The sequence below is a fragment of the Equus asinus genome, chromosome 29 (assembly GCF_041296235.1).
Source record: "Equus asinus isolate D_3611 breed Donkey chromosome 29, EquAss-T2T_v2, whole genome shotgun sequence".
NCBI lineage: Eukaryota > Metazoa > Chordata > Mammalia > Perissodactyla > Equidae > Equus > Equus asinus.
Genome location: NC_091818.1, coordinates 40,951,659 through 40,979,146, shown reverse-complemented (window position 1 = coordinate 40,979,146; position 27,488 = coordinate 40,951,659). Strand labels below are relative to the sequence as shown.

General features: G+C 50.7%; 1 protein-coding gene and 1 long non-coding RNA gene across 2 annotated transcripts; both read right to left on the bottom strand.

Annotated features, from left to right (window-relative positions):
* Nucleotides 1-6,009: 6,009 nt before the first annotated feature.
* On the bottom strand, nucleotides 6,010-14,881 carry LOC139042487 (uncharacterized). The gene is made up of 4 exons (XR_011499234.1): nucleotides 14,687-14,881; nucleotides 14,438-14,566; nucleotides 8,290-8,436; nucleotides 6,010-7,348 (listed from the first exon to the last, which is right to left on the bottom strand). It is a non-coding gene; the product is annotated as an uncharacterized lncRNA (long non-coding RNA).
* A 10,907-nt stretch (nucleotides 14,882-25,788) lies between these two features.
* CALML5 (calmodulin like 5) lies at nucleotides 25,789-26,793 on the bottom strand. The gene has a single exon (XM_014845119.2). The coding sequence runs from the start codon at nucleotides 26,552-26,554 to the stop codon at nucleotides 26,105-26,107; it is 450 nt and encodes a 149-aa protein (XP_014700605.1). The 5' UTR covers nucleotides 26,555-26,793; the 3' UTR covers nucleotides 25,789-26,104.
* Between the last annotated feature and the right edge of the window lie 695 nt (nucleotides 26,794-27,488).

The window sequence follows — 27,488 nt, the reverse complement described above, 5'->3', positions numbered from 1 at the left end:
TAGTGAAGGCTTCTGTCTGTCAATCTTGATGACTGAAATGCAGAAAGACATAAAGTAGATATCTTACAGTTTGTCTTCATCATACTTCTCAATTCAACCTGCCTGTCCCTAGGGTTGAAACTGGCTAGTACTGTTGTCTTCATTATGTTTAGAAGTTGTAGAGATTCGAAGTAGATAATATCTCAACTGCAAACTTGGGCTTTTCTTAATTGATGTTAGAGAACACCTCTGAAAGAATACTATCCCTTTGTCCATTGAACCTAAATCTCATGAGAGGAATGTCATAACCAAGAAAATCTCCCTCAGTCCACAGGAGTCTGGGACTTCCTAGATCCAGGGGAGTTTGGGGTTTTGCCTGCACATTTGAGCAACTCCAGAACAAACCACAAGTCTGAGATGTCTCAGATGTGGGTAGTTCCTCAGGTCTGGTTGTATGTGATCTTATTTACAGCATGGGTACTTTGAGACTCCAGTAAAAACTATGGACCTGCTCCCCAGAAAAATGTGTATGCATATATACACATCCACACAAATTAGGGGGTTCAGGGATGTTCCCCAAGCCTGTCTGTGGACTCCACATCAATATTCACTCAAGTCTGTCCTGACTAGGATTTTTTTAGGGAAACATGCTGGAAAGCAAGGATTCACTTTTTTCTATGGATTCTCAAAGACTTTTATAAATAATAGTTGAAAACTATCATATTCCACACTTTTAACCACTATTCTCACACTTGTGACACATTTGACTGATCTGAGTATAATTTTCTTTGAGATAATATATAAATGTTGAGTATGCTTTTTGTAAGTACTTTCAATTTGGTGTCACTTAGTACTATAAATTGCTTCCCTGTTCTCAGCCCTTTTCTCTCCAGAAATATTCTGCTCTGCTTTCCCAGAAGATGGGTTACCCGTGAGATGTAGGAATATGGACTTGGATAAAACCAGTTCTTTCCCAGCGTGAAGGGACACTGTCAAGTAACTGCAGATCCGCAGGTGTCTCATAGTGGAGCGTTGACCTAGAAGTGCCTGAGACAGTGGGAGCATCAGTTAGGATAATGAACAAATGTATTTAAATCCATAGCTTCGTAATGATTCTGTAAAAAAAAAAAAAAAAAAAAAAAAAAAAAAAGCTTTTAATCCCCTTTGGAGTATCTCAGGAAACCAACTTACTACTTTGAAAACTGATAAATAAAGGAAAAGAATCAAGCATTTATTCCACCCTTTCCTTTACAAACTATACCTCAGGGTAACCAAATAGCTGAAGAAGGGAAGATTTTCTTTATAGCAGTAGCCCAGCTAATCAATGAAGAAGGAACGATAGAGTATCACCATTTTGTAGGCCCTCATGAATTGATGCATCTAGATGTCAATCGTTAATAAAGACCTCCGACACAGCGTGCCTCGTGATGGAAGTGCATCCCACAACCTAAGGTGTCTCACCAAGAAAATCAGCCTGAATTGGATCTGCAGGAAACCATAAGACAAATGGCATAGTTTCTTCAACAAAATAAAATTGAGAAAAAGAGAAAGATGGAGGAATCTATGAGACATATCAAACAACCACAATATATGGACTTATTTGGATCCTAAATCAAAGAAACTTTTTAAATAAGACAATCCAAACTATCCAGTATTGACTGAATATTTGAAGTCCAGTAGTTATTATGTTTTCATGTTTGACGGTGGTACTATGATTACAGTCCCTTTAGAGACACATACTGAAATATTTATGGATAAAAATGTATGATGTCTGGGATTTCCTTCAAAATTATGGGCAGGAGCATGGTTGGGAATAAAAATGAAACGAGTCCTAAACTGAGAATTGCTGAGGATGAATGATAGAATTCATTATACTCCTTGCATGTCTTTTTTTATATGTTTGAAATTTTCCACTGAAAAGAGCAAAAGTTAAAAAGAAAAAGAACTTAGGGAATTCCAGGTATCTGGTAAGTTTCCAACTTCTCAACCTCTTAACCCCCTCTGAACCCTCCGCCTTCACTTTTCAAAATAAAGGCCGATGTTCATCAAATACAGCTGCCTTTGCTGTCTGCCCTCACAGAAACTCAAACCTCTTGCCATTCGACACCCGTGCGCTCTCCATGACAGCTCAGCAGTAGTGTCAGGCTAATCTGGATTCTGGCTTAGTTCATACAGCCCTTTTCCCCCTCTACTCTCCTTGTCCCTATCTCTCTCTCCCTCTACCATTGTCTGCTTCCTTCACCCACCCTTTTTCTCTGACAGGGAAACATGTATACGAGGCTCTGTGAGCTGAGGTGATGAAAAACGTGTTTCCAGCTCCCCCAGTGAAGCAACTCTATGCAGCTCGACCCTGAGAATTTCCAGCAAGGGCCACTTTGTTAACCACGGTCCTGCCTTTTTAGAAAGGAGAGAGCATTATAATTTCTGGTAATGTTTGTCCTGTTGAGTACACCAGGAAGTAAAACAAAATTAGCCACATTCCAAGAATTCAGATAATCTCCAGTAGAATTCAGATTTCTCCAGAGCGGCTGCTGGGGGCAGGGAGAAGAGTTTTTGTTTCCCTCCCTTAGTGGGCAGGGCAATCACGGACAGATTGATCACGTTAGGCCTGGAAACCCATGCAGAGTTTTTAGTCTGATCCCCTCTTTACCAGCTGAGGTGTCTGAAATCTAAAAGCATCAGGTGACTTCCCCAGGATCACACAGCCGGTGGGTGACAAAGCTGAGATTAAAGGCAGCTACATGCCAGGCTTGTGTTCGTTCCACTGAAGACACTCCCTCTGCTACCAGCCCACCGTAAAGCTGGGCTTAGTTCACCCGCCTGTTATTGGACTTCTGCAGACAGACTTGGAAATGAGTATATGATGAATGGAGAATATGGGGAAGTTCATGTCTGGTTTCCATTGAATAGGCAGCCCGTACTACCCTGATCAATTTACTTCTTTCGACAGCTCTACAGGAAATGATTTCATTCTGTTTCCAGGAGCTAAACACTATTCTCAAATTGGAAACCAAAACTCAGAGCCCTTTCCATCCTCCTGATGCCTTATGTTTCCCAAAGCAAGTATCTCATTTACAAGGACTCTGAGAAGGGCAGAACGGGTGCCATCTTCCCTGTTACACAAATGCAGGCTCAGAGTTTAAGCCCTCACCCAAGGCCACATAGCTAACAAGTGACAGAGATGGAACTAGAAACCAGGTCAGACTCCTGGTCCTATTTCTCCACTCAGGGTATTCACAAGTTCCAGTCCCAGGAGGTCTAAGTGGGGAAGGGGAATGTTTTAAAGCTGGATCTCTGCTGCCCTGATTGGGGGAGTGGGCAGAAGGCAGCCTCAGTGTACCCTGCAGTGTTGCTGACTGGCACTGCCCCTCCCAGAGTGGCTGGAGGTAGGTGCTCTTTCAATGTGAAGTGGAGGAGAGGGGCACAGGGTTGGCAGAAGCAGCAGGAGTGAACGGGAAAATATTTGGACCCCCATTTCCCCTGGTTTAGATAAGAGGAGATTTGACCTGGGCTCTGCAATCTACTGCTGAAAGGAGCTCTCCAGCTTGCACTGACGTTAATGACCAGCAGGTCCCGGCCCTCAAACCAGGGCACTAGCCCTCCTAAACTAGAAAGCAAAGGCTTACCTGGACATCCTGTTGCTTGCCCTTTCTTTCTCCTCAAACTCCTGGCTTCTCTGGGACTTTCAGGGGGACCCTCAGATTTGGCTACTGCCTAGTGTCATTCACTCTCAGTGACACTCAGCCTGTGTGATGAGGTGGCTCCCTAATTCCATGACACAACCAGCCACTGAACACTGAGGCCCAACTTCGTCTCTCGAGATTCTGGCCAAATGATTCTGCTGCCTGGTCTCCACGCCAACCCCTCCCTGCTCGGACAAGCCTCTACACTCCCAACCAACCTGCCCTCCCTCAACCCTAGTGTATGGAGCCTCCTCCAGGTTTCCCTCCGGGACACCAGCTGCTCCTGTTGGAGGGGCGACTTCCTTGCCTCTCCCACCCCACCCTGACTTATCCCAAATAGGAGACTCAAGACTCTCTTCATTCTTGCTGTGCTCCAAATGCTCTGAAAAATCAGCCCCACACCCAGGGGCAGGCCAGCTGGCCCCAGCCCTTTGACCAAGCTTGCTTGTCACCCTAGCATACCCCCTGCAAGCTGCCACCATTCAGGGATGCTCCTCTGGTGGAAAAGACTGTCTGTCTCCCTGGCCGCGAGCGTCTTGAGCTTACACTACTGCACTACTACCGCACTATTGCCCAGTTGTCCCAGCTCATTCTGCATCATAACTCATCAGCTCCCTCTAAGAAAATTTAACCAAACCCACCATGCCTCCCATCTCCAGTGGCCTATGCCTGCCGAGGTTAATTCACCAGATTCAATCTCCCAGCAGCATATGCCTCCTTCCTTCTTGACACACCTTCTGCTCCAGCTCCTGTCCAGCCTATTCTCCTTGTCCTCTTCCTACCTCCTCAGCATCTTCCCTCTTTTGGCCCCTTCTCCTCTTCCAGACCTCTAAATGTTGGAAAGTCACAGGGCTCAGTCCCCAGACTTCTTTTATGCTCCTGGGAAATCTGATCCATTCTCATGACCTTAATATCACCAATGCCCAACAAATCCCAAATTTACATCTCCAGTTTTCACCCCTTCCCTGAGCTGTAGACTCACTACCCAGCAGCCTATCTGACATGCCCATTTGGATGCCTGATATATCTCACACTTGACCTGACCCAAGAGAACTCCTGCTTGTCCATCCCTAATCCTGTCCACCCCTAACTTTCCCCCATCTCAGTAAATGACACCACCATCTGTCCATCCTTGATACCTCTAATTCACTCAAACTCCATGACCACTTCGTCTATAAGCCATGTCACTTCCACAATATATTCAGAGCCTACCACTGCCCACCACCTTCATTGTTCCATCATAGTATTAGCTGCAGTAACCTCTGGTCTGAAGAACAGCAAAAGCGTCCCCTCTTACCACTCCGCCCTCCATATGGCATCCAGATGATCTTTCCAAAGCAAAAATTAGACCATGATAAAATGTCGAAGTGAAACATTAGAGCTTTAAAAATAATTTTTTTCTGATGCTAAAAATCTTGGAAAATGCTGGAGCCAGCCCTGATGGTCTACTCGTTAACATTTGGTGCTCTCACCACTTCCGTGGCCCGGGTTTGCTTCCCGGTCGTGGAACCACACCACCTGTCTGTCAGTTGCCATGCTGTGGCCATGGCGCATATAGAAGAACTAGAAGGACTTACAACTAGCACATACAACCATGCACTGGGGTTTTGGGGAGAAAAAAAAAAGTGGAAGATTGGTAACAAATGTTAGCTCAGGGTGAATCTTTCCCTGCAAAAAAAAAGAAAAATAAATCATGGAAAATTTGGAAAATTCAGGAAAGTATAAAAAAGAAATCCACTTGAGAGAATGGGAAGACCCTCAACCCAGACTCTACAGAGTCAGAGAAAATGTTTGTAAAAGATACATCTGATAAAGGACTATTATTCAAAATATACAAAAACTCTTAAAACTCAACAATAAGAAAATGAACAAACCAGTTAAAAAATGGGCAAAAGATCTGAACAGACACCTCACCAAAGAAGATATACAGATGGCAAATAAGCATATAGAAAGATACTCCATGTCATATGTCATTAGGGAATAATAAATTGAAACAGGAATGAGATACCACTACACACATATTAGAATGGTCAAAATCCAGAAAACTGACAACACTAATTACTGTGAGAATGTGGAGCAAGAGGAACTCTCGTTCGTTGCTGGTGGGAATGCAAAATGGTTCAGCCACTCTGGAAGACAGTTTGGCAGACTCTTAACAAACTACGAACTAAAAAACCTACCATACAATCCAGTAATCATGCTCCTTGGTATTTACTCAAAGGAGCTCAAAACTTATGTCCACCCAAAAACCTGCACAGAATGTTTATAGCAGTTTTATTCATAACTGCCAAAACTTGGAAGCAACCAAGATGTCCTTTAGTAAACGAATGGATAAATAAACTGTACTACATCCAGACAACGGAATTTTATTCAGTGCTAAAAAGAAATGAGCCATCAAGCCATGAAAAGCCATGGAGGAAACTTAAATACATATTACTAGGTGAAAAAGAAGCCAATCTGAAAAGGTCACATACTGTATGAATCCAACTATATAACATTTTAGAAAAGGCAGACAGTAAAATGATCAGTGGTTTGGGAAGAGGGAAGGATGAATAGAGCACAGAGGATTTTTAGGGCACTGAAAATACTACGTATGACACTATAATGATGGAAACATGTCATTATACACTTGTCCAAACCCATACACGGTACAACACCAAGAGTGAACCCTGATGTCAACTACAGACTCCGGTTGATGATGACGTGTCACTGCAGGTTCATCAGCTGTAACAAATGTACCATCTGGTGGGGGGTGTTCATTGTCAGGGACGCTGTGGGTATGTGGAGGCAGGAGGTGGATGGGAAATCTCTAAACTTTCTACCCAATTTAGCTGTGAACCTAAAACTGCTAAAAAAAATAAAATCTATTTTGAAAAAGTAAGAAATTACTCAGACCCAGACAAAAATGTGATATTAGGAGTACACATCCTTTAAGTCATATCTATAGATACCAAACTGGAATAATTCTGTAGATAATCTACAGACAAACGCTGCATGCACATAAATGCTTAGCAAAGTGGCCCAGCCCTGTCTGTCTGGATGTGGGCCACGAACCCTTGCTCTCAGAGCACAGGTGCTCAAGGAAGCTTCGTCCTGAAGCCGGGATCTCAGGCTCTGACTCCAGGCCCCCATCCAGAGCAGCCCGCACCTCCAGCTCCTGAGGGGTCAGGCTCTAAGGCGTGAACGTGACTGTGGGCCTGTCCTTCACAAGCTGAGACAAAGCAGGGGACGAGGGCGACAGTGTCGGCAGCAACACCCCCAGTCTGGGTGGGAGGGACCCCTGACTTCTTTCCGTCCTTCCTCCATTGAGTGTGGGACTCAGACTGGACTCTGCTTTCAGCTAACCTGGGGTGGACCAACCTGGAGGCAGAGCCCCACTGTCTTTGGGGCTCTCACTTCTCTTCTCTGCCTTCTGGTGGGCGAGGGAGGCAGGCCGCCTCCCTGGAGTCAGAAGCAGGGCCCTCTCCCCGATCCAGCATGAAGGTGGCAGGGCCGCGGCTCAGGCCCACCTCCCTGTCAGGGCTGAGTGCTGAGCTCACGAAGGATCAGGCTGCACCCCTCAGGTTCCATGACTTCTGTCTCCCCTGCAGGCCCAGTTCTCTGCAGTTCAAACCACAGCTGTCAGTGGAACATGTCTTGAGAGCTTGGCGTCAGGCCTCCCTCCATTCCTGGAAACTGCTCCAGGGCTGGAAAAGAGGTTGTTATCTGACATCGCTGACCTTTGCCAACCATGAAGCATAGCCCTTGCCTGTCTTCTCCCTGGCAGACTCCTCCCCGGCCCCCAACACAACCCTGCCCACCCAGCCTGTGTGGGTTCTCTTCATCTTGGGTGATTTCCAGGTGTGAGCTCAGCCCCCAGCTCCCCACCCAACTGTACAAGAAACCACACGGAATCTGTGATGATTGGGGGAAGGGAAGGGGAGGGGAAGGCAGAGGAGAGGAATGGAGGGGTAGGGAGAGGACAGGAGGGGAGGGGAGGGGAGGGCGAAGGGAGAAGGGGTTGGGAGGGGAGGGGGGGAGGGAGGGAACACACCATGAGGGCTGTGGAGAGGGAGAGGAGGGAAAGGCAGGAAGTACCCCAGGTCGACTCCGTGGATATGGGGAAACAAGGCTTGGGGTGGAACTGTAACCCCCACTTTCTCCCCCTGTTTTCTATCACGTTTCAAATGCTCATTTGCAGCACCTCTGTATGCCCCAGACAGGAGGGAAGGGCCCCAAAGGAATATGTAATCTAAGACAGAAGCAGTGAAGCCAACCACAGGGCAAACCTCACAACTACACATATAGAAATAGCCAGCATCTCACTGTTCCACAGCATCAAAGGTATAGTGCCTTTTACGGGGTGGCAGACATGGCTGAAAACTCTCCAGGTACCGGCAGACCTGTGAGTCACGTGTGGCCTTTCAGACCTACACGTGCGGGCTGATCCCAGTGGGTAGCACACTTTTCCAAAACAAAGGAAAATAACACAGGCGTATAAATACACACTCCTGCACACCGTATCTGAGAGCATCTGGGGAGGGGCCCCTGAAACCATGAGATTATGTTTGCCTATGGGGAAGGAGCATGAAACCATCTTTTCCACAAATGGAAAATATTTCTGTCATTCTCCACTGTTCTAACTTACAGCCGGGACCTGCAGGGCTAAAGCTCCGGAGACTTTTCCAATGAGATTCTTTGTTACAGTAACAGATAAACAAGCAGCCATTGGCATCTGCCTGCTTAACAGCACACGTTCAAAGGATGCGAAACTTTCCATTGCTTCCGGGAGGTTCTGAAATCAGAGCACAGGGGAGAAGTGACATCCTTTCCCGGCAATGCCCAGCGCCTTGAGTCTGCCCTGAGGAGCCACGCTGGACCCAGCTCTGCATTTTTGCCCTCACGATTCCCCACCTGGAATGCTATTCCTCTCTCCTCTCCTCTCCCTTTGCCTGGTCACCTCCTACTCAACCTTCAAGACCCAGCCAGGCCTCACCTGTTCTAGGTAGCCTTCTCTGACTCCCTGGAGACCCCTCCCCTTCTGGGTCCCCACCTGCCCTGCCCAGATGTCTATTGCTGCCTCTGTGACACTAAACACTTTCCAGTTTGAGTGGCACCTTCTCTACTAGTCTGGAAGTTTATTGGCCTTTGTGTCCCCAGTACCTACCACTTCTCCTGACACAGAGAATGTGCTCAAACGTGTTTGCCGAATGAACTAGAAAGTCTAAATTATTTCAGCTCTGCATTAGCAAGAGTCAATGCCACAGGGAACTAGCTGATCAAACACTCACAGACTTTCAGACCTGCACGGGGCTTGTGGCAGCCAGACCTCCAGATGACCTCCAATGATCCCCTCCTCCTGGAATTCATACCTTCTTCAGTCCCTTCCCACAATGTGTCAGGGTTGGTCTGCGTAACCAATAGAACGAGATGGATGTAACAATGTGTGACTTCCACGCCACTTCTGCCTTGCTCTGCCTTGAGTCACTCGTTCTGAAGGAAGCCAGACGCCATGTTATAAGGACACTCAAGCTGGCCTATAGAGAGGTCCATGGGAGGAGGAACTGAGGCTTGCTGCCCACAGCCAGCATCAGCTTGCCCACCATGGGAGGGAGCCTCCTGGCGAGCAGACTCTTCAGGCCTAGGTCAAGCCCTCAGGTGCGGCAGCCCCACCCACTGTCTTCTTGACTGCAGCCTCAAGAAAGATGCTGAACCAGAACTACGAGCTAAGCTGCTTCCAGAGGATCTGTGAGTTAATGTGTGTTTATCATTGTTTTAAGCCACAAGATTTCTATACCATTTGTTAAGCAGCAATAGATAACTAATGCAAGTCCTAAAAGCTCAGCCTGGGTTGTAGCTATTGTGGGGAGAATCAAGGGAGAGCCTGGCCAGCAGGAGGTCATCAGTGCCCTGGGATCTGGGATTTGGACCAAACCAGCAGGAACAAATAAAAAGTCAATTTCAGGAAGAGAAACCAAGGCTCATCCCCCAGGGCCCAAAGCAGAGTAGGTCACACAAACATTGGCCAGGCGTGGCTGTGGTCTGAGGCCTGCTGCCCTTTGTCCAGGGATCCTACGCACCAGTGGACAAAGCAACTAAGCTGACCTTGAATGCCTCAGTCTTACTCAATCCCTCTTGATTTGACAGCGGGGAAGTGCCTTGGTGGCGGTGGTACAGCTGATGTGTGGCCATAGAGTTGAGACCTGGGCCCAGTCCTCTGGCTCCAGCTCTCTGCCCCTGGCTGCGCTGCCCCAGGCAGACGAAAGAACAGGGCTCTCTCTCACTGTCTCCTCTCTCCCTCTTGCTCCCCACCTCCTCTTCTCTCTTCTCCTCCCACCTTCTTTCCTCCTTCCCCGCACCTCTCTCTCCCACACAGAATATTCCTGATCACCTTAATCCTGGATGCATAACAACAATGCAAGATTGGTCAGACACAGGACCATCCTGGTACAACACAACCAATAAGAACTGCTATTTATTAGGTACCCACCATCTACATACAGCCCAGCCTGACTATTTGGAAAAACACTATAAACTGAGGCCTCTAGGTCGAAAAAGAAAAGTCTGTGCCCTTTGCTTCCTACCGCGACTCTGTCTTACACTGGGAGGGGCCTCCATGTGCCCAGCCCACACGTCCGCATTCTGTCCACATCCCCCCCACACCCTACCCATCCCTTCACCCCCACAACAGCCTGTCCCTGAGCCTATGGGACTAGGTATGCCAATGGCATGGGTCCAGGCCCCAGTCAGAAGCAAGCACGGGCCCTGGAAGCAAGTGTGGGGCCATTTGGGAAGGAATGCCAGGGTTCTCCACAGGAATGTGGTCTGGAAGTGAGCTACAGGAGCTCTGGCGGGCATGACCCCCTTGGCCTGGCCAGCCCCTGGCCTCAGGCATAGAGTGGGTGGGAGAGGCCCCAGCAGCCCCCGAAGCCAGCAGCCCAGAGCAGCAGCCTGATCTCCCAGGCCTGAGGACAGTGCTTTTCCAGGCCCTTGAAGCATGACTCATTGATTTAATGCTCATGACTGATAGAATGTGGAGGTTTGCTCAAGTTTGCCCAGTGGCAGAGCCAGGACTCGCTCACCACTCGGTCTGATCACGCAGGAAGCCTCAGGGTGCTCGCCCGCAGACCCCATCCTGAGCTTCTGGGAGCTCAGGCTAGCAGTATTGTGGTGACCTGGCCAGTGCACGGGGTGGGAGGGTGAGGAGAAGCCGGGTGACTATGGTGGCACCGCTGGTGGAGAACTAACGAGCATCGAGCACTGAACCAAGCCTAAGGCCAGAGTCCCCGCAAGGGTCAGGATGTAGGGTCCCAAGGCAGGGCTGAGCTAGGGCAGGGGAAGCCCAGGAAGGACCAGACAGTGCCCTGCTTGGCGCCCCACCCAGCCTTGCTACCCATCCAGTGCCCTGTAGCTTGTGGCTCAGGGTGCAAGGAGAGCCGTCCTGGCTCTCTGGGAAGACAGCAAGGCCGCCTCCCACTGAGTCCTTCCTCTGGCTTCCTCTCCAGACCACCTGTCTCCACCTGTGTTTGCTGAAGTTAGAAGTGGGCTTCCTGGAAGTAATTGAAGGGCGTCACCTTGGGCTGTCCTGAGTACTGCTTGCTGCTGGCCTTGGCATGGAAGGCCCAGAGACAGTCACCACCCACAGTAACCAAGACCAAGGACACTGAGTCACCCAACTGGAACTGGATCTCTCGATTCTGCACGGGGTCCCTAATGGAGGCCTCCATCTGCCGAGACATCCTCCTCTTCCCATAGTCATGGGACACAGGAGCGAGGTCACACACAGAAGGCCGCTGTAGGGGAGGGGCTTCACGAGGCCTATGCTCTGGAGGACTCATGAATAGCCAGGAATGTGGGAGCCTGAGGTCATCCTGAATTGCTCCCAATTTTAACCCCGTGCATGCCCCCAAATGCCTCATTTCTCCCATTTATGTGCTTTACTCTCATAAATGTAATTAAGTTTCTGTCTGTTACCGAATCACAAGAAGGCACCCAGAGAGGTCTTTTCACTGACTTTTCGGGTGGGGGTTGAAATGGCCTGCCCTAAACTCACAGGCTAAGTATTCTTGAAATTAACTTCAGGGAGCATGGCAGGCATTTGTAGAGATCTCAAAGAGACTGACAGTGACTCTCAGCAGCTGAGCCCCTTGCCAAAGGGACTGTGAGGGGACACATGTGCTGTGCATGTCAAGATGCCACGGACAGAGATAACAAATGGGGCCTCTAAACATTAGCCTCAGATCGGAAGTCATGATCCTGGATGCTCCGCTCAGAGTGGCAGGAGCAGGTCTGTGACAGAGCCCTGTGGCACAGGCAGCCTGCTTCTGCAGGGTAGAGGGTGTGGGATCGACTTACTGAACTGCGTTGAAGGATTCTCCAGGGCAATGCTGGGGCGGCCAGCTCTTCCTCAGCTCATCTTGTAAATCTGAACTGAGGAGGTAAATTTCCATGATCTAAGAACCTCTTCTCTCTGCGGACATCCACTCGGGATTTTATTTTTAAAGTGTTTCACTGAAAAATGTTTGAAGGAGGCTGAAGTAGCAAGCTGTACAACCAAAACTAAGGGAATTTCCATGAGCTTAATTTAAAGAAAGTTCCCCAGCAACTCAGCTAAAACAGCGTGAGAACGCATAGGCTGTGGGCCTGAAAATATTTTAATCAAGACTCCCTTTCGTGCACACTAATTACCTTGATGCCTCAGACTGGCTTCCAGGCTGACTGACTCCCTCACCCTCAGCTTCTTCCTACCCTCTTCGACCCCCACCTTGGGGACAGAGGATCCTTGTCACTCCCCCAAGGGCCTGTCCTTAGCTCCCTTCCTTCTGGTGGCTCTTGCATTTCATGGAGGAGCCAACTCAAGGTCCAGGCTGGGTGACACCAGCCTCACAGCCTGGGCAGCCTTGTAATCTTCCCCAGGTTTTACCTGGTGGTCCGCACGGGACCCCTAAACTCAACTATGCACCTTCCCACCCAACCCCCAGGCCTGGGCAGGACTCCCACCACCCAGTCCTTGGAGATGTCCCTTTCTCCTGCTCCGGTCTCTAGAAAGAGGGCTTCCTCAGAACCAGTGTTGTCTGCCAGCCTCTGACAAGGTGCAGAGGGGCTGCCCTGCAGAGAACTTGGGAGGAGCACTCTCTCTCCGCGCCTCCACACTAGACTTCCATCTGGACGTCTGTCTACAGTGGAAGCTACGCATCCAGCCTGGGCGGTGAACTACACGTCCGGAAGGGACTGACTTAGCCCGAGCCCCTGGCTTCACAGCCTCCGCAGGTTTACCAGATGGCCTGTCTGCTGTCATCTGTCCATGCTGAGGACGCTTCCTGAATGTCTGCCCCAAATCCCTCCTGAAGTCATCGAACTGGGCCTTCCTCCTCCACTTTCCTGGTCCCAAAGGACAATAAGCGCTCTCTCTTCTCTCCCTACTTCAGGCCAGATAGTTCCCATCCTCGTCAGAGTCCCCTGCTTCTCTGCGTCCCTCTGGGTTAGATGGAAATTCACAGGTCACCAGACAAAAAGGGGCACCTGGTGCTTTTTGATGAGCAAGAACAGAAGTTTCGAGGCCTCCAGGAATTTTTGAAAACCTTTGGTGAAACGAATCAGAAGATCTGGAAGCTGTATCTTTAAAAGGTTCCCTCTGTGGCTGCTGCCAGATTTTGGCCTCAGGCTTGAGTCCTGAGCTCCCCCAGGGCTTGAGAAAGGGACAAGAGGAAACTGGTGCTGGGCCCTTCCTGAGGTTCGAGGTTGGAGAGCCACCGTAGGGAAGAGAGGGCCCCTCTCACTCCACCTCCTGGCCCGGGGCCTCGGCCTCTCCCTGGGAGAGTTTGGTGGTAAGTTGTCTCCCTTCGTCCCTCACGATTTCTATTCTCTGTCTCTCCCGTTCCCCGACTCACACCCCGTTGCCCATCACACCCTTTTATTCTCTGGAGACTCTGGTCAAGCCCATGCCTTCTGTGGCCTCGGTCCTTCCTCAGTATAATGGCAGGTTTGGGTTACATCCGGGTTTCCAAAGGTCCCGTCACTTGAAAGCCCCATCACAATTTTGCATTTTTTGTACTGTCCTCTACTTGATATTTTTTAATCTACGCATTCTGTGTTTGGTAAATGTATTTTAAATGACCACTTTATGTCACAATTATAAGTGGAAAACCAACTTCCCTTGTTAGAAATAGAAGGAAACAAGAACAATCGGAAAACAAAATAGTGTTCCTAAGTCCCACTGAGACACTTTTGCCTCCGAAAGGGAGGTCTGTCCTCTCCTCTGTCACGTTCCCAGTCTACGTCCTAAAATCACCTCGGGTGCCATTGGTGGAGCAGACCCCAAACTTTGTCCAACCATGGATTCAAGATCTCTGGGATCCAGTTCAATTACTGATGTTTCTTTCTCCCCCCTCCTTCCCAGCTGCTTTTTATAACCCCCTATAATGATCATAACATACACACAAATACAATCCTCTGCACTTAAAAAGACTTTTTTTTTTTTGGCTCCCACCAGCCCACAGAACAAGGGACCAGCATTGTTTCGGGAGAGATAACAGGCTCTGTTTCCAATGTCCCTCCCCACTGGCCCTGACAGATACCTCGGTGGTTCCTGACAGGAAATCCCCTTCTGCCTCATGGAAAACCCAGACAAGGAAGCAGAGCAGCCCCCATGGACTGTTCAGGCTCCACCCAGCGTTGTAGAAGTAAAAAAAGGTCCATCATCTCAGGCCGGGGTCTGGAAGCCCCTGGGCTCTGACCACACTTACAAGGACACTGCAGCCTGTGAGGAGACACACACAGAACACCAGGCCTCTTACCGTGGCATCGGCACCATAGCTTACCAGGTCCACAGTGGTTTTGACTCTTACATCAACTTGATGAAGTCTGCAGAGGAACAGGTATCGCTCCCTCCGTTTGGCAAATGAGAAAACCACAGCCAAGAGGCTCTGCCGGAGATCTAACTCAAGGTCAGGACCAAGGTCAACTTCGCTCCCCTCCCCACCCCCCCCACCCCCCCCCCCCCCGACTCCGCTCCTCCTCCACAGTTGGCATGAATAAGGCCTCACCGAATTTATTGCCTGATTCCTTCTGGAACTCATAAGCCCTCTAAGGCCACTAGTAAGGTTGGCCTGAGCGCCTGCAGTGGGAAGGAGGAGGAGAACCTGGCCATGTTAAAGGCCTGTCTGCCTCTGCCTTGGTGCTCCCAGCCCGTCCTGCCCCTCCCCTGCCCCACACACAGTCCTCCCAGGGCTTCCTCTCCTGACGTGGGTGGCACACCCTGTCCTGCCTTCGCTATCCTCAAGGACCATGACTCCAGTCCTTGCCTCTGCCACAGCCCCAGAGCGCAGCTGAGTCCCAGTGACAGAGTCGGACACTCACGCCAAGCACACCCTGAGCCGGGCCACCTCCCAACCCATCCCACCCCCTCCCTGTTGGGGTGAACGGGTCCTGCCTGGGGGCAGCAGGTCGTGCGTGGAGGCCTGAAGGATGCCGAGTGATGACTCGAGCAGCCGTCTTCTGCTGTGGGGCCTTCCTAGGCCTTCTGAGAGACCAGGTGAAACCAGGAGGCCCTGCCCCAAGCCTTGCCCTGTCTTACTTCAGTAGGTAGAGCTAGGCTCAGGATGGAACCCTGGGGTTGGCCAAGATGCCTGGGGCCTCGCTTCTAGCTGCCTCTGCAGCCTGGGAAACCTCTGTCCTCACTTCTGTGCTGGCCTCACCATGGAGGGGGCTTTCTCTCCCACCTTCCCTACCAAGGACCCCTTTAATCCCGAAACTGTGTTTTTACCATACAAACCACAATTGCTGTGTAACGCTTCCTTCATTTTCTCAGTTTGTGCTGACCAAGGCTGTGAGAGCCATCAGACCCCTGGACAGTGGGGACAACCCATGCCATGTTCTGCACTGCAGACTCCCACACGAGCCTGCACGTCCGTCCCCTTTCTCGACACTCCTTTGTAAGTCATTGTTTGACATTCTTACCCACTCATATTCCTTTCCTATGACTGCTGTAACAAATCACCACAAACTTGGTTTGAAACAATAGACATTTATCCTCTCACAGTTCTTGAGGCCAGAAGTCTGGACCGAAGGTGTTGGCAGGGTTGGTTCCTGCCGGATGCTCTGAGGGAGAAGCTTGTCCATGCCTCTCTAGCCTCCAGTGGCAGTCAGCAATCCTTGGCTTGTAGGAGCATCACTCTAGTCTCTGCCTCCATTTCACGTGGCCTCCCCTGCTCTGTCTCACGGTCTGTTTCCCAGAGAAACATTCATATGTTGTTAGATTTCAACAAATGAATTTTGAGGGGACACAAATGTGAAGTCCATCACGCTCGTTATTTCCAATAAGACAAGGATCTTTAGACTCATCTTTGAAAATGATTCTCAAGTTAGAGAACCATTGAACATCAGAAAAGGAGAGAACATCAGTGTCCATCCAGCTGAGCCCCCATGGTATAGATGAATCTCCTCCACAAGCCCCTCTCAAATGATTTCCTAGTGTCCACCTGAACACCTCCATCCACCATGTCCGGAGGCAGCCACAGAGTCCTTGGGTCGCCCTACCATGGAGGAACATTGTCCTGCTGAGTTACAGTCCAGAACCTGCAGCTCCCATTCTCAGCCCCAGTTTTAGCCCTGGGGCCATGTGGAGCAGGTCCACATCTCTTCTCCATGGGACAGCTCTTCAGATATTTAGCAACCACTGTTCTGGTCTGCCCAGCTCCAGGGTGAACACTGCCCCCAGCCCACCGTTGCAAACACGGTGGGGTCTTCCTGGTCATCCTTCTCTGAACAGGTCCTAGTTTGTCTCTACCCCTTCATTTAGAAGTGGGGTGCCCAGAAATGCAAACAATGGCCATCTGCATGCTGTTCATCCTGCAACACAGAATCCAGTGCTGGGATAACAGCGGGGAGCAAGACAGACAGGGTCCAGCTGTCCTGAAGCTCCTGTTCCAGCTGAGGGGGTGGGGGATGGAGAGAAACAAATAAGGAACATATCAGAGAGTGAGAGAGGCTCTTCTGAGAGCTGTAGCAGGGGTCTACCATAAAGCATGACCAGTGGTCAGGTAGCCTCTTTGTGGGACTGGTGTTTATGGCCAGGTCCGAATGACAAGAACAGCTAAAGCAAAGTCCCTAATGCACCACAGACCCCCTCCTTCACCCCCCTTTCCCTAAGGCCCCACCACCCTCCCATCCTCCCGCCCCACGCTGGCTCCTATCTCTCTCCAAATCACAGGCATTCCCCAAGCAGGGCCAGCGCCAGAAGGGTGGGCCCTGGGGCAGCTCAGCCACTCTGGGGGCCGCCCAAGGTAATCACACTGAAATTCCAGGATTGAATTCAATGACATGGAGAAGAGAAAAGAGGGTTAGGTGTAGTTCAAGCCGCCCAGCCCTCTCCCCACCAGTGTGGGGTCCAGGCTATTGGGTGCCCTTCTCAAAGGTCTGCTTCTGAGCAGAAGGAACCAGGATCCAAAAGACAGGTAGAAAGGGTGCCTGAAATGGGGGTGCCCTGCAGACTGGTCTTCAGCAAACCCCAACCTCTCCACTGAGCCCACAATACCCACTACCCAGGTGGTCTTCAAAGATACCCGGATGCTGTCAGACTCAGCTGAAACATCCAGCAGCCTCTGCCCTCTGGTGGGATCAATCCCAAAGCCCACGTGGTGACAGCTCTCCAGCGGGCACCCGCCCTCCAACGCAATCATCTGTGCTGTGTCCATGACCCCACGGAGAGCGCTGTCAAGGAGGCGCTTTCCTGCATCACCAGCGCCCAGCTCTGTGCCTGGAAAGAATCTGGTCTACACACACATTTGTTGAAGGAAGAAAGAAGGGAGGAAGGGAGGGGCGAGAGAAGAAAGGAACTCTGAGCTGCATCCTCAGCCCTCCCATCACAGGCCAGCTCTCAGAAGTGGGTGTTGGCTCCTGTTTGCACACTTGGGACAGCTCTGGTCTCCTCCTCCTTGTCTCCCATGTGCGCATGCCTGAAGGAGCTCAGAACCCCGACTTCCTTCCACTTGAAGATGCTGGAGTTGTGGTAGGGTGCAGGGTTCAGACCGTCTCCCCGGAACGGGTTGTAGGGTGAAGGCAGGGCAGGAAGGCCCGAGTCACTCCCCCCAGGAGCTTCTGCGTTTTGGCCAGCACGGCCCTGGCCAGAGGGCAGCCCTGGGCTTTTCTCCCCTCCATTTCTGGAGCCTGGCCACGGGCCTCTGGACAGCACACTCTGCCCTGTTCCTACCAGAGGCTGAGGCCCCTCGGGCTCCCTGTGGCTCCAGGATTCTGAGAACTGGACATGTTGTCACCATTTGACATGGCAAGAGGCCAGAAGTGTCCAAGGGTAGCCGGTCCTCCGATCGTGACAAGAACATGGGCAACCCCTTCAGCAGGGCGACAAGGGTGTGGTCTGGTGAGCACAGGAGCCTTCTCCCTGAGCCCTCCTGGAGACCTCCCACAGGCACTGCTGGATGCCAGTCAGCCCCATCCCCAAGCCCTGGGCCTACTCAGCCCACAGCTGTTCCCGCGAGCAGCTGCCTTCCCCTCGTCTTGCTCTGTCCTGCCTGTCCCATCATTTACCAGCCCAGCCTCAGGTCATCAGATTAGCCTCTCCAGGCCCTGTCTCCCTGCTCCAGCTCGTCCTGCACTCCACTGTCAAAACAATCTTCCCAAAGCACAGGTGTGACCATATACCTCCTCTCACTTCAAACTTTCAGCGAGTCTCCATTTCATCTTCTGGAAAAAAAATAAAGCACTAAAATTGGTGAAACTTCCCTAAAACACTCCTGCTGTCCTGGGAATACTCTTAGCACTTCATGCATATGACTCACTTAGTCCTCACAATAATATTGAGGGAGATATTATTATTTTCCCCCACTTTACAGGTGAGGACCAAGTCACAGAGATTGTAACTGACTTGCCCAAGGTCACACAGCTAGTAAATGGCTCGGACAGGATTTGAAAAAAATCCACCCTCCTGACAGTCAGGCCATAAGCTGTCTGTAATGGGGCTCCCACGTCTCCCTCATCTCCCAGACAGTGCAGATGCCCCCAAAGGCAGTGTATGTCTCCATATCCATACTTTCACTTCCGTGGTTCCCTCTGCCAAGAACGTCCTCTCACCTGTGGAAAACTTCCCCCAATCCCAATACACAGCCCAGGGCCACCTCCCCAGAGTCCCTGCCCTTTGCTGTGCACGCTTGTGATGTTGGAACCCACTGATGAGGCACGTGCCACCCACAGTCTTTGCATTTGGTCATTTATACCTAAGTCTCATCTCCCATAGAAGGCAGAGGCTGCTGTGACACCTCCCTCTGTGTCCTTGTAGACCCATAATAAGGTGGGTCACTCAAGAAAATATTTGTGCAATGAATGAATGAATGAGTTAATGTCACTATCACAAGCACTAGCACCTCCCCATGCTGTCACGATCACAAGGCTCTGGATGCAGGAAAATATGATTCCTCGAGAGCACTGACATCCCCTTCCCCAAGATTTGACTTCCATCTGGGTCAGAGGTCAACCAGGCAGAAAGGAGGGAGCTCCCAGATTGTTGAAGTTCCTGGCACTAACTGTCTCTGGGTGGCAGAGTGGGTATTGGGGCTGGCAGGTCACCAAGCAGAGCACCATCTGTTCCCAAACAGTGATTCAGATTTGACTTGTGCAACCAGCAGTCTCCCACGGTGGAGATCTGTAAAGCCAAGTGCTTTCTCCCCAGTTCCTCCCCGCATGCTGTGCCCATCTGTCCATGGGGCAAAGGAGGGGCTGAACATGGGGACATCTGGTAGAGTCATTGTTTCCAGGGACAGGTTGGAGAAGTGCTTCTTACTCGGCTTCTCAACCTTGGCTGCACAAGTACCAGGGAGCATAAACCGGATGGCTAAGCCTGGGACCCCAGACCAATTAGGGAATCAGAACATCGGGGGCTCCCACACCAACTCGGGGGATCAGAATATTGGAAGGCCCATATCTGGCCTTTTTCAAAAGCTTTCTAGTGCTTTAGTTGTGCAACCAGGACCAGTAATCACTGGATTGTAGCAAACGGTGGGTGCAGGCTGGAAAGGCAGAGGGGAAACGGAAAACGCATGCCAACACCCTGGGGGGTAAGGACCATCTGCAGTGGGGAAAGAGATGAGAGCGCCCGAGATGGTAAACAACTGCAAATAAGCAAGAAAGAGCTTGCAGGATGAGGTGTCTGGGCCTTTTCCCAGATTATAGTGAAGCCAGAGAGAAGGGCAGGGAGGGGCAGGTGAGGTCATCTGTGGGCTGAGGTAAGGGCAGGCCCTGACTTCACAGGTGTGGTGCTAGGAAAGGCCGCCCCTGCACCCTCTAGAGGGCAGTCCTTGTGAACAAGGGGGAGGGCAGCCATATTTGATGGCCGCGAAACTCAGAACCTGGACTAGTTTACAGAGAAAATAGGACAGGATAATTGATCTAGATTGTTCCTGAGAATCTGGAATATACAGTCTCCGTATCTATTGAGAATCTGCTCTCTATGACTTTTCAGGGTGGGAGGAGTGGGGTGCACTGTGAAGAGAGAAGCACTGATCTGAAATCTTATAAACTGGTACAAGTGGCCCGACATCTAAGTCTTTGTCCTACGAGTTACATGCCCTGGAATCCCCGTATTTCTACACCAAGAGGGAAAAAAATTGTGATGGTTAATCTTATGAGTCAACTTGGCTGGGCTAAGGGATGTCCAGAGAGCAGGTGAAACATTATTTCTAGGTGTATCTGTGAGGAGGATTTTCCAGGAGAGATTAACGTGTGAACTGGTGGACTGAGTAAAGCAGATGGCCAGGGTGGGCCCAGTGGCACAGCAGTTAAGCGCACAAGTTCTGCTTCCCCAACCCAGGGTTCTCTGGCTCTGATCCCAGGCATGGACCTACGCACCACTTGTCAAACCATGCCGTGGCAGGCATCCCACATATAAAGTAGAGGAAGATGGGCATGGATGTTAGCTCAGGGCCAGTCTTCCTCAGCAAAAAGAGGAAGATTGGTAGCAGATGTTAGCTCAGGGCTAATCTTCCTCAAAAAAAAAAAAAAAGCAGATGGTCCTCACCAATATGAATGGGCATCGTCCAATCCATTCTGGGCCCAAACAGAACAAAAAGACAGAGGAAGGGCGAATTCTCTCTCATTGAGATAAGACAGCCATCTTCTCCTGCCCTCAGACATTGGGGGTCCTGGTTCTGGGGCTTTCAGACTCAGATCAGAGCTCACCCCATCAGCCCTTGGTCCTCAGATCTTTGGACTCAGACTGAACTACACCTCAGGCTCTCCTGGGTCTCCAGCTCACAGACGGCAGATCTCGGGACTTCTCAGCCTCCATAAATCATGCGAGCCAATTCCTATAACAAATCTCCTCTTCTATATCCCTGTACATTCTATTGGTTCTGTTTCTCTGGAGAACCCTGACTAATACAGAACTTTTGGAATTTTATGATCACACATGGACTGTTTCCATGGTTCTTAGAAGGTAGGACAAAAGAGAGGCACCTTCTCTCTTCAGTCACACCTCAGGTCTTCTCTCTTCCTGCTGAGTATGACATTATAAAGATTCCTTTTAATCCTGTCGGCACTAAAGAAGCCACCTCTACCTGGGTAGAGGTGATGCCTCATGGGGGAGGGAGCCCACCTCGTCACCCGCTGGCATCTTAGTGTGGATGGTGGGACGGTTTGTACGACATCAACCACACTCCAAGAGTCTACATGCCCTGCGCTCAAGGAGTTCATGATCTCGTGTAAATGTTGATGGGTTTTATTTTATTATTTCAGATTCTGAGGAAGGAGACTAGGCCTTGTTCACAAGGAAATATAATGCAAGCTGCACCTTGAGGAGAATTGAACAAAGAGGGAGAGATCTAGTCGTTCGCTCTGGGAGTATGTATTGAGGATTTATGACGTGCCAGTTCCTGTTCTGGAAAGCTTCCTGGAGTGGGCGATGTTTGACATGGACCTTAAAAGGCCCGTCAGGAATACATATAAATTAGGATTTAAAAGATCCAGGGGCAATTCAGTGAAGAAAATGTATTATTTAGTGTATGGGATTTGAAACATCTGTTTTGACCAGAAGTAGAATAATTCATCTAAAATCAAGGTGCTACTTAATATCTTCTTGAAGGATTTGGGGGAAATTTCGCTGTAGTGTGGATCAGTTTTGTTTCCATCAGAGCTGTTCCCCCTCAACCCATTCCAGTAGATTTATCAGTTCAGTTCTGCTCCGCTGAGGGTCAGTTTTGCGTGTGATTCATGTTGCAGACGCTGAGCACTTAACAAATACTTGAAACACACTCGAAATGTTCATTTGATTGAGCCACTTAATAAATCCGTGAATTGAAAGAAGTCCTAAAGCAACAGTCTATATTGAAAATCTGTTGGAAGAGAGAAACCTGCCGTACCTATAACTCATAAAATTCTTGATATCCAAAACCTGTACAACCGCTTAATCTTGAAGTGAATCAGCGCTCCTTCCCCAAAATCATAGACCCAACGTACTAAAAGGAAATAGAGCACTTTCATCTTTGTCGGGTTACGGAGCAGTGTTGAGGTCATGCAACTGCAACTAAAATGATTTACCAAGTCGCAGGTCGAACTGCATGAAACTAAAATCTTACACTGGACAGAGAAAACTTCAGAGAAATACTCAAAAACCCCTAAAACATCTCATCCAATATGCATCTCTGTAATCTTACAAAGTGTTTTAAAAAGTAACTTTTTTGTACATTGGGAAATACCAGCAAATTGACCATTCGCGGAACTAGTCTTGGCAAATTGATTTTCAGAGAAGTGGCTTTCAGAGAACTGAGCTTGCCTGATGTGACCTTAAGACGCCTTGGCAACTTGGCCACCTCTCGTGCGCTCGCCAGGTCTCCTCAGTGTCCTAGATTAGGGTAGGGCCGCCTCATGGACCCTGCCGGGAGAGTGTCACCTGGGCTCCACCCACAAAGGTCTTCAAGATGATGGAGTCAATGCTGAAGCCATTTCTGTGTATCTCCTGCAGAGCATCAGGTGTAAGGAGAATGTCACTGCAACTCAGAGTTTCCAGCCTCCAGAAGACAGTCCCCACTGTGGGTCCTGACCAACCCTCTCCACCAGACCCCTCCCAGAGCTGTTCCTCCTGGGGCGGAGCCGGCCGCCCATGAATCTCTGCTTGAAAGAAGCTCTGAAGGTGATACGAGGCACTGCTGGGCAGGCGCCCTCTGAACACTCAAGTTCTGTTCCAGGTCCTTCTTTCATTCCAGACCTGGAGTGAGTCACTTCCTCTCCCAGACCCTCAGATTCCCTTTTTGTGCTGCTGGCACCACAGATGAAAAGAAGTTTCTGCTGCTTTCTTGCATTGCGGCCCCACCAAGCCCTTTGCAGGAACAGTTCCCCAGTGATAAGCCTCCAAGGCACCATCTCTAGTACCAGCCAGATCGCCCACCTCCCCAGCTGCCAGGGGCTCCATCTCCCACCCTCTGTAAGTCCTCATCTTCCAGGTATTGCATGCATTGTTCTGAATATAACGTATTATAGACACAAAAATATGAAGGATGAAATATGTAGCGTCCATGTAGCTACCAGCCAACTTAAGAAACAAAATATTAAGGGATCAGTGGAGGGCCCCATGTGCTCCCTCATCCCTTCCTTCCTCTCCAAAGGAGCTTCCTAATTCCGCATATGAGCCACGTATTTCTTCGAAGTCAAGAAAAAAGTTTTTTTGTTTTTTGTTTTTTTAAAGAAAATTGCTCTTGGGGCCGGCCTGGTGGCGCAGCGGTTAAGTTCACACGCTCCACTTCTCAGTGGCCCGGGTTCGCTGGTTCGGATCCCGGGTGCAGACATGGCACCACTTGGCACGCCATGCTGTGGTAGGCATCCCACATATAAAAAGTACAGGAAGATGGGCATGCGTGTTAGCTCAGGGCCAGGCTTCCTCAGCAAAAAAAAAAAGAAAAGAAAAAAAAAGAAAATTGCTCTTAGGCTCCACAGGCTCGAGCAGCTGTTGTCAGATGTGTGGACCTCAGGGGACAGTCGAAATTAACTTGGGGCACACGTAGGACTCTCCATTTTTCACAGTAAGAACATGAAAAAAAGGAAAAAAAAAAGCGACCCACAAAAGCATCATCTGCCATCACAGTAGCTTCGGGAAAGAAAGGACATCTAACACAGAAAATACAGAGTGAGCACCTTCTTGGAGTTTAAAAAACTGAACACAATTAGGTTAGTCAAAAAAGTCTTTATTTTTCTCATTTCCGCACAGAGCCTGGAAAACTCCATCTTGGACCAGCTTGGCATTTAGAAACTCAGTCAATTAGAAACTAATTTAGAAACTCAGACTTCTGTGACCCGTGTCCCTAGGAGGATGGGGACTTTCTGGAGGGATCCACCCCCATCCTGGAGGTAGGGAGTGCTTCTCCCACCTCACCCCTCCTCAGGTCCCCGCACCAGGTCTGGAAGCGCCTCTGCCCCATTTCCCTATCTCCAGTCTTCATCTGCACTAGATCCTGTGCCTGAGTCATCTTTCTGCCCCACACGTCCCCCGCCCTCCCTCAAGACCCTTGGGGACCTTGGAATCCCTTCCTTCTTCTCTCACAGTCTCCCCCCAGCCCAGTGGCCACCACCCAGCCCTGAAGCTCAGGACCTTCCCTTACCATGTCTGGCCACAGGCCATACCCTGGAGGGGACTGCAGCCAGGCTCTGAGGACAGGGCTAGGATGAACAAGGCAGCAGGGTGTGAGGGGCCCAGGAGACTGGAGTGACCCACTGAAAACGTCAAATGGGGAAAAATAAAAAAGTGATCAATGAGGAGCCCCATCTCAGTAGCCCACTCCCACACCTCTGGGGATAAACTGGGATGGGCTCTGTCACTCACCCACCACACGTGTTGGAATGAGGGGGCGAGTGGTAAGGGCCGGGCACTGGTATTTTGCAATAACCGCCCAGGAAAGCTGGATCTGCCTCTCCCCACCCTGAGCTGAGAACCACTGACGTGGCACAAGCTAGGACAAGATAAAGTCACTGAGAGGTTGAGCTACAGTTTCGTTCCAACCAAAACAAAAAGAAGAACTCGTTTCACGAAGGAGGAAGCAGAAGCCCGTCGTTAAATGCCACCCAAAGTCGCACAGTTGGCTGCAGACAGTGCTGCAAAAATAATGCATGTTTTCTGAATCCAGAGTCCAGGTGCTCATTCTGTCTCCCTGCTGCCTCTGATTTCAGCCTGATGGCACCAATGAGTCTGTTTCTTACTTATAAGTCTGACTGGTCCCTTGACCATCCTGGGCCTCTATTTGTTCACCTGCAAGATGAGGAGCTCAGGTTAAATCATCTCTGAGAACCAGGACAAGGGAGCCTTGGAGAATCAGGGTTGTGACAAGCAACCTCAAATGGGTCTAATCTTTAAAACCAAACAGAATACCACAAACCCAAGTTCAAATGGTGGATCTGCTTAACATCAGGGTGGGCAGGGCGGCCATAGGCAGACCCTCACCTCCCATCTTCGTCTTTCTCTGCGGGGACAACCTCAGAGCCCCCAGCTCACAGAGGGGCTGGGCAGCAGCGGGGTGCCTGGCTTCGGGGTCAGCAGAGGAAAGAATCTTCTCACAGGTGACCCTCGCTCAGCCTGGAAGCACCTTCCACCCCAAGCAGTGTCTCTCAAATCTGACAGGCCAGCGGCCCCTGCCTCAAGTGCCGTCCTCCCTGTCTTTGCCCATCACGCCCCCCTGGTCTTCCCACTCCCCACTGTGCTGCCTGCATCCGAGTGAGGTAGGCTTGGCTCTCCAGGGCCCCCACCTTTATAGTTTCACATCTACAAGACCTTGCACCTCAAATATGGGACACACACACAGACTTTTTCTTTTTAATTTGAGCCTAAAGAACAGTCACCTATATGCAAAGGGTGATAAACTTTATTGTTGGTGGCATAGGCGGGGTCCCAGTCCTAGGGTCCAGCTCTGCCTTCTGGTCCTGACCCAGAAGCTCAGGCAGACCCTGAGTGAGAGAAACATGCATCTTGCCTGCCCTTCCCAACCCCACCCCACTCCTGCACCTTCCCTCTTCCGCAGGAGTCACGGGGGAGGAGGTGGGGGACCAGCCTACTCAGCTTGGTTCTCCCGCTAGGCTGAGTAAAGGGGTAGAGGCTCTGAGAATCCCAGATGCTTTTTCCACTTCCCAGCAAACATTCAAGAACCAGTGCACATCACCCTTCAAGCTCATGTTCTTTTATTTCAACCACCACATCACTTTGGGGTTTCTCACAACAGCCCTGTGAGGTAGGGAGCACCCCATTTCACTGGGGGGAGAAGCCACAGGAGCCAGCCCAGGTCTCAGCGGCAAAGAGGGGCTCCCAGGGAGGCCCCCAACAGCACAGAACCCGGGCCCAAGAGAGAGAAGGCTTTCCCACCGATCAGGTAACTTCCCGTCCACCACCCAGACGTTCCCTTCACATCCCTACCACCAAAGGTGGACCCCAGAAAGGCACAGGAACAAGAGTCAGGCAGGAGCCGGGCCAGGGCAGGGCGTCACTTCTGGGTGAGGATGCGCACGAACTCCTCGTAGCTCACCTTCCCGTCCTGGTCCAAGTCAGCCTGGCGGATCATGACTTCCAGCGCCTCCTCGGAAACCTCATCCCCTAGCTTGCCTATGGCCTGCTTGAGCTCATCCACGTTGATGTGGCCGTCACCGTCCAGGTCAAAGGCACGGAAGACCCCCTGCAGGTCCTGTTCACTGCCCCAGGCCTTCCTCCTCTTGACCATCTCCGCCAGGAACTCTTGGAAGTTGATGACGCCATCGCCATCAGAGTCCACCCTGGTGATGAGCTCATTCAACTCGGCCTCCGACAGACTGTGGCCCAAGGCCTGCATCACGGCGCCCAGCTCCTGGGTGTTGATGGTGCCATCCCCATTCTTGTCAACACTGGAGAAGGCCTCCTTGAACTCGGCCACCTGCTCTTCAGACAGCTTCTCAGCCATGTTGCTTACTGCCAACCTGTTCAAAGGACTCACGTCAGAGCTGGGGACCGGCGGTGGGATGTGAGGCTGTGTTTGTGTGAGGGCAGAGCTCCAGTGGCAGCCTTGCCATGGATGGGAACCCCTCCTTTTCTACAACCGAGCAAAGGGAGGAGGAAGTCTCCCCGCCCTCCCCACGTCCTCAGGCGAAATCCTCCGCCCAGGGAGGGACAGACCAGCTGCAGACAAGAAATGCAGGAATTGGAGTGGCAGGGCTCACCCAGGAGAGCCTGGAGGGAACCAGCGTGGGGGCTGTCGAAGCCAGCCAGCCTCTCCGGGCCCCCACGACAGACCATGCCACTCCAGAAGCTTTTTGCCCATGTAACTGTCACAGAGATCCTGGCCAAACCAGGGGTTCAAGACAGCTTCCCGAATTCCCAGAGCCTGAGGCTGAAAAAGGAAGGAAGCCTCTCTCAGCAGACACGGCAGGCCCGGAGTTGTGGGAGAGCTGTGTCCGGTGTTCCTGTCCTCTCTCTTGGGGCTGCTGGCCAGCTCTTGCCTGGCAGGGCAGGGCTGCTGGGGGGCAGATGGTGGTAGAATTGAGAGGAATTCCACCATGGTGGGACCGGGGGCATCATCAGATTCTCAGTGCAGGGCCAACAACAGATCAGCAAATGGAGGCTGCAGCTGGCTGCCTTTAGCTTTGAGAAAGCTAGGAGCCTGGTGCATTCAGAACCTGCCACACGCGTGGTGCTGAGAATTGTTTATTAAATGAGTGTTCGAAGCGTGGCTTCAGAGGTGAGCAGCAGGCTTCCTGCCCTGCAGAATACTTCTCCTCCAGCTCCATGGTTCCTCGGAATCCGTTCTATGGTTAAGCTCAAGGCTGTCTGTGCAGACATTGAGGAAACAGTGGGGGTTCGTTTACATTCACAGACAGTCTTGCCCGAGAGCTCGGGGA

Bases quoted from the DNA above. Each gene is read 5' to 3' on its own strand.
- CALML5 (XM_014845119.2), bottom strand. From the start codon at position 26,554: ATGGCTGAGAAGCTGTCTGAAGAGCAGGTGGCCGAGTTCAAGGAGGCC.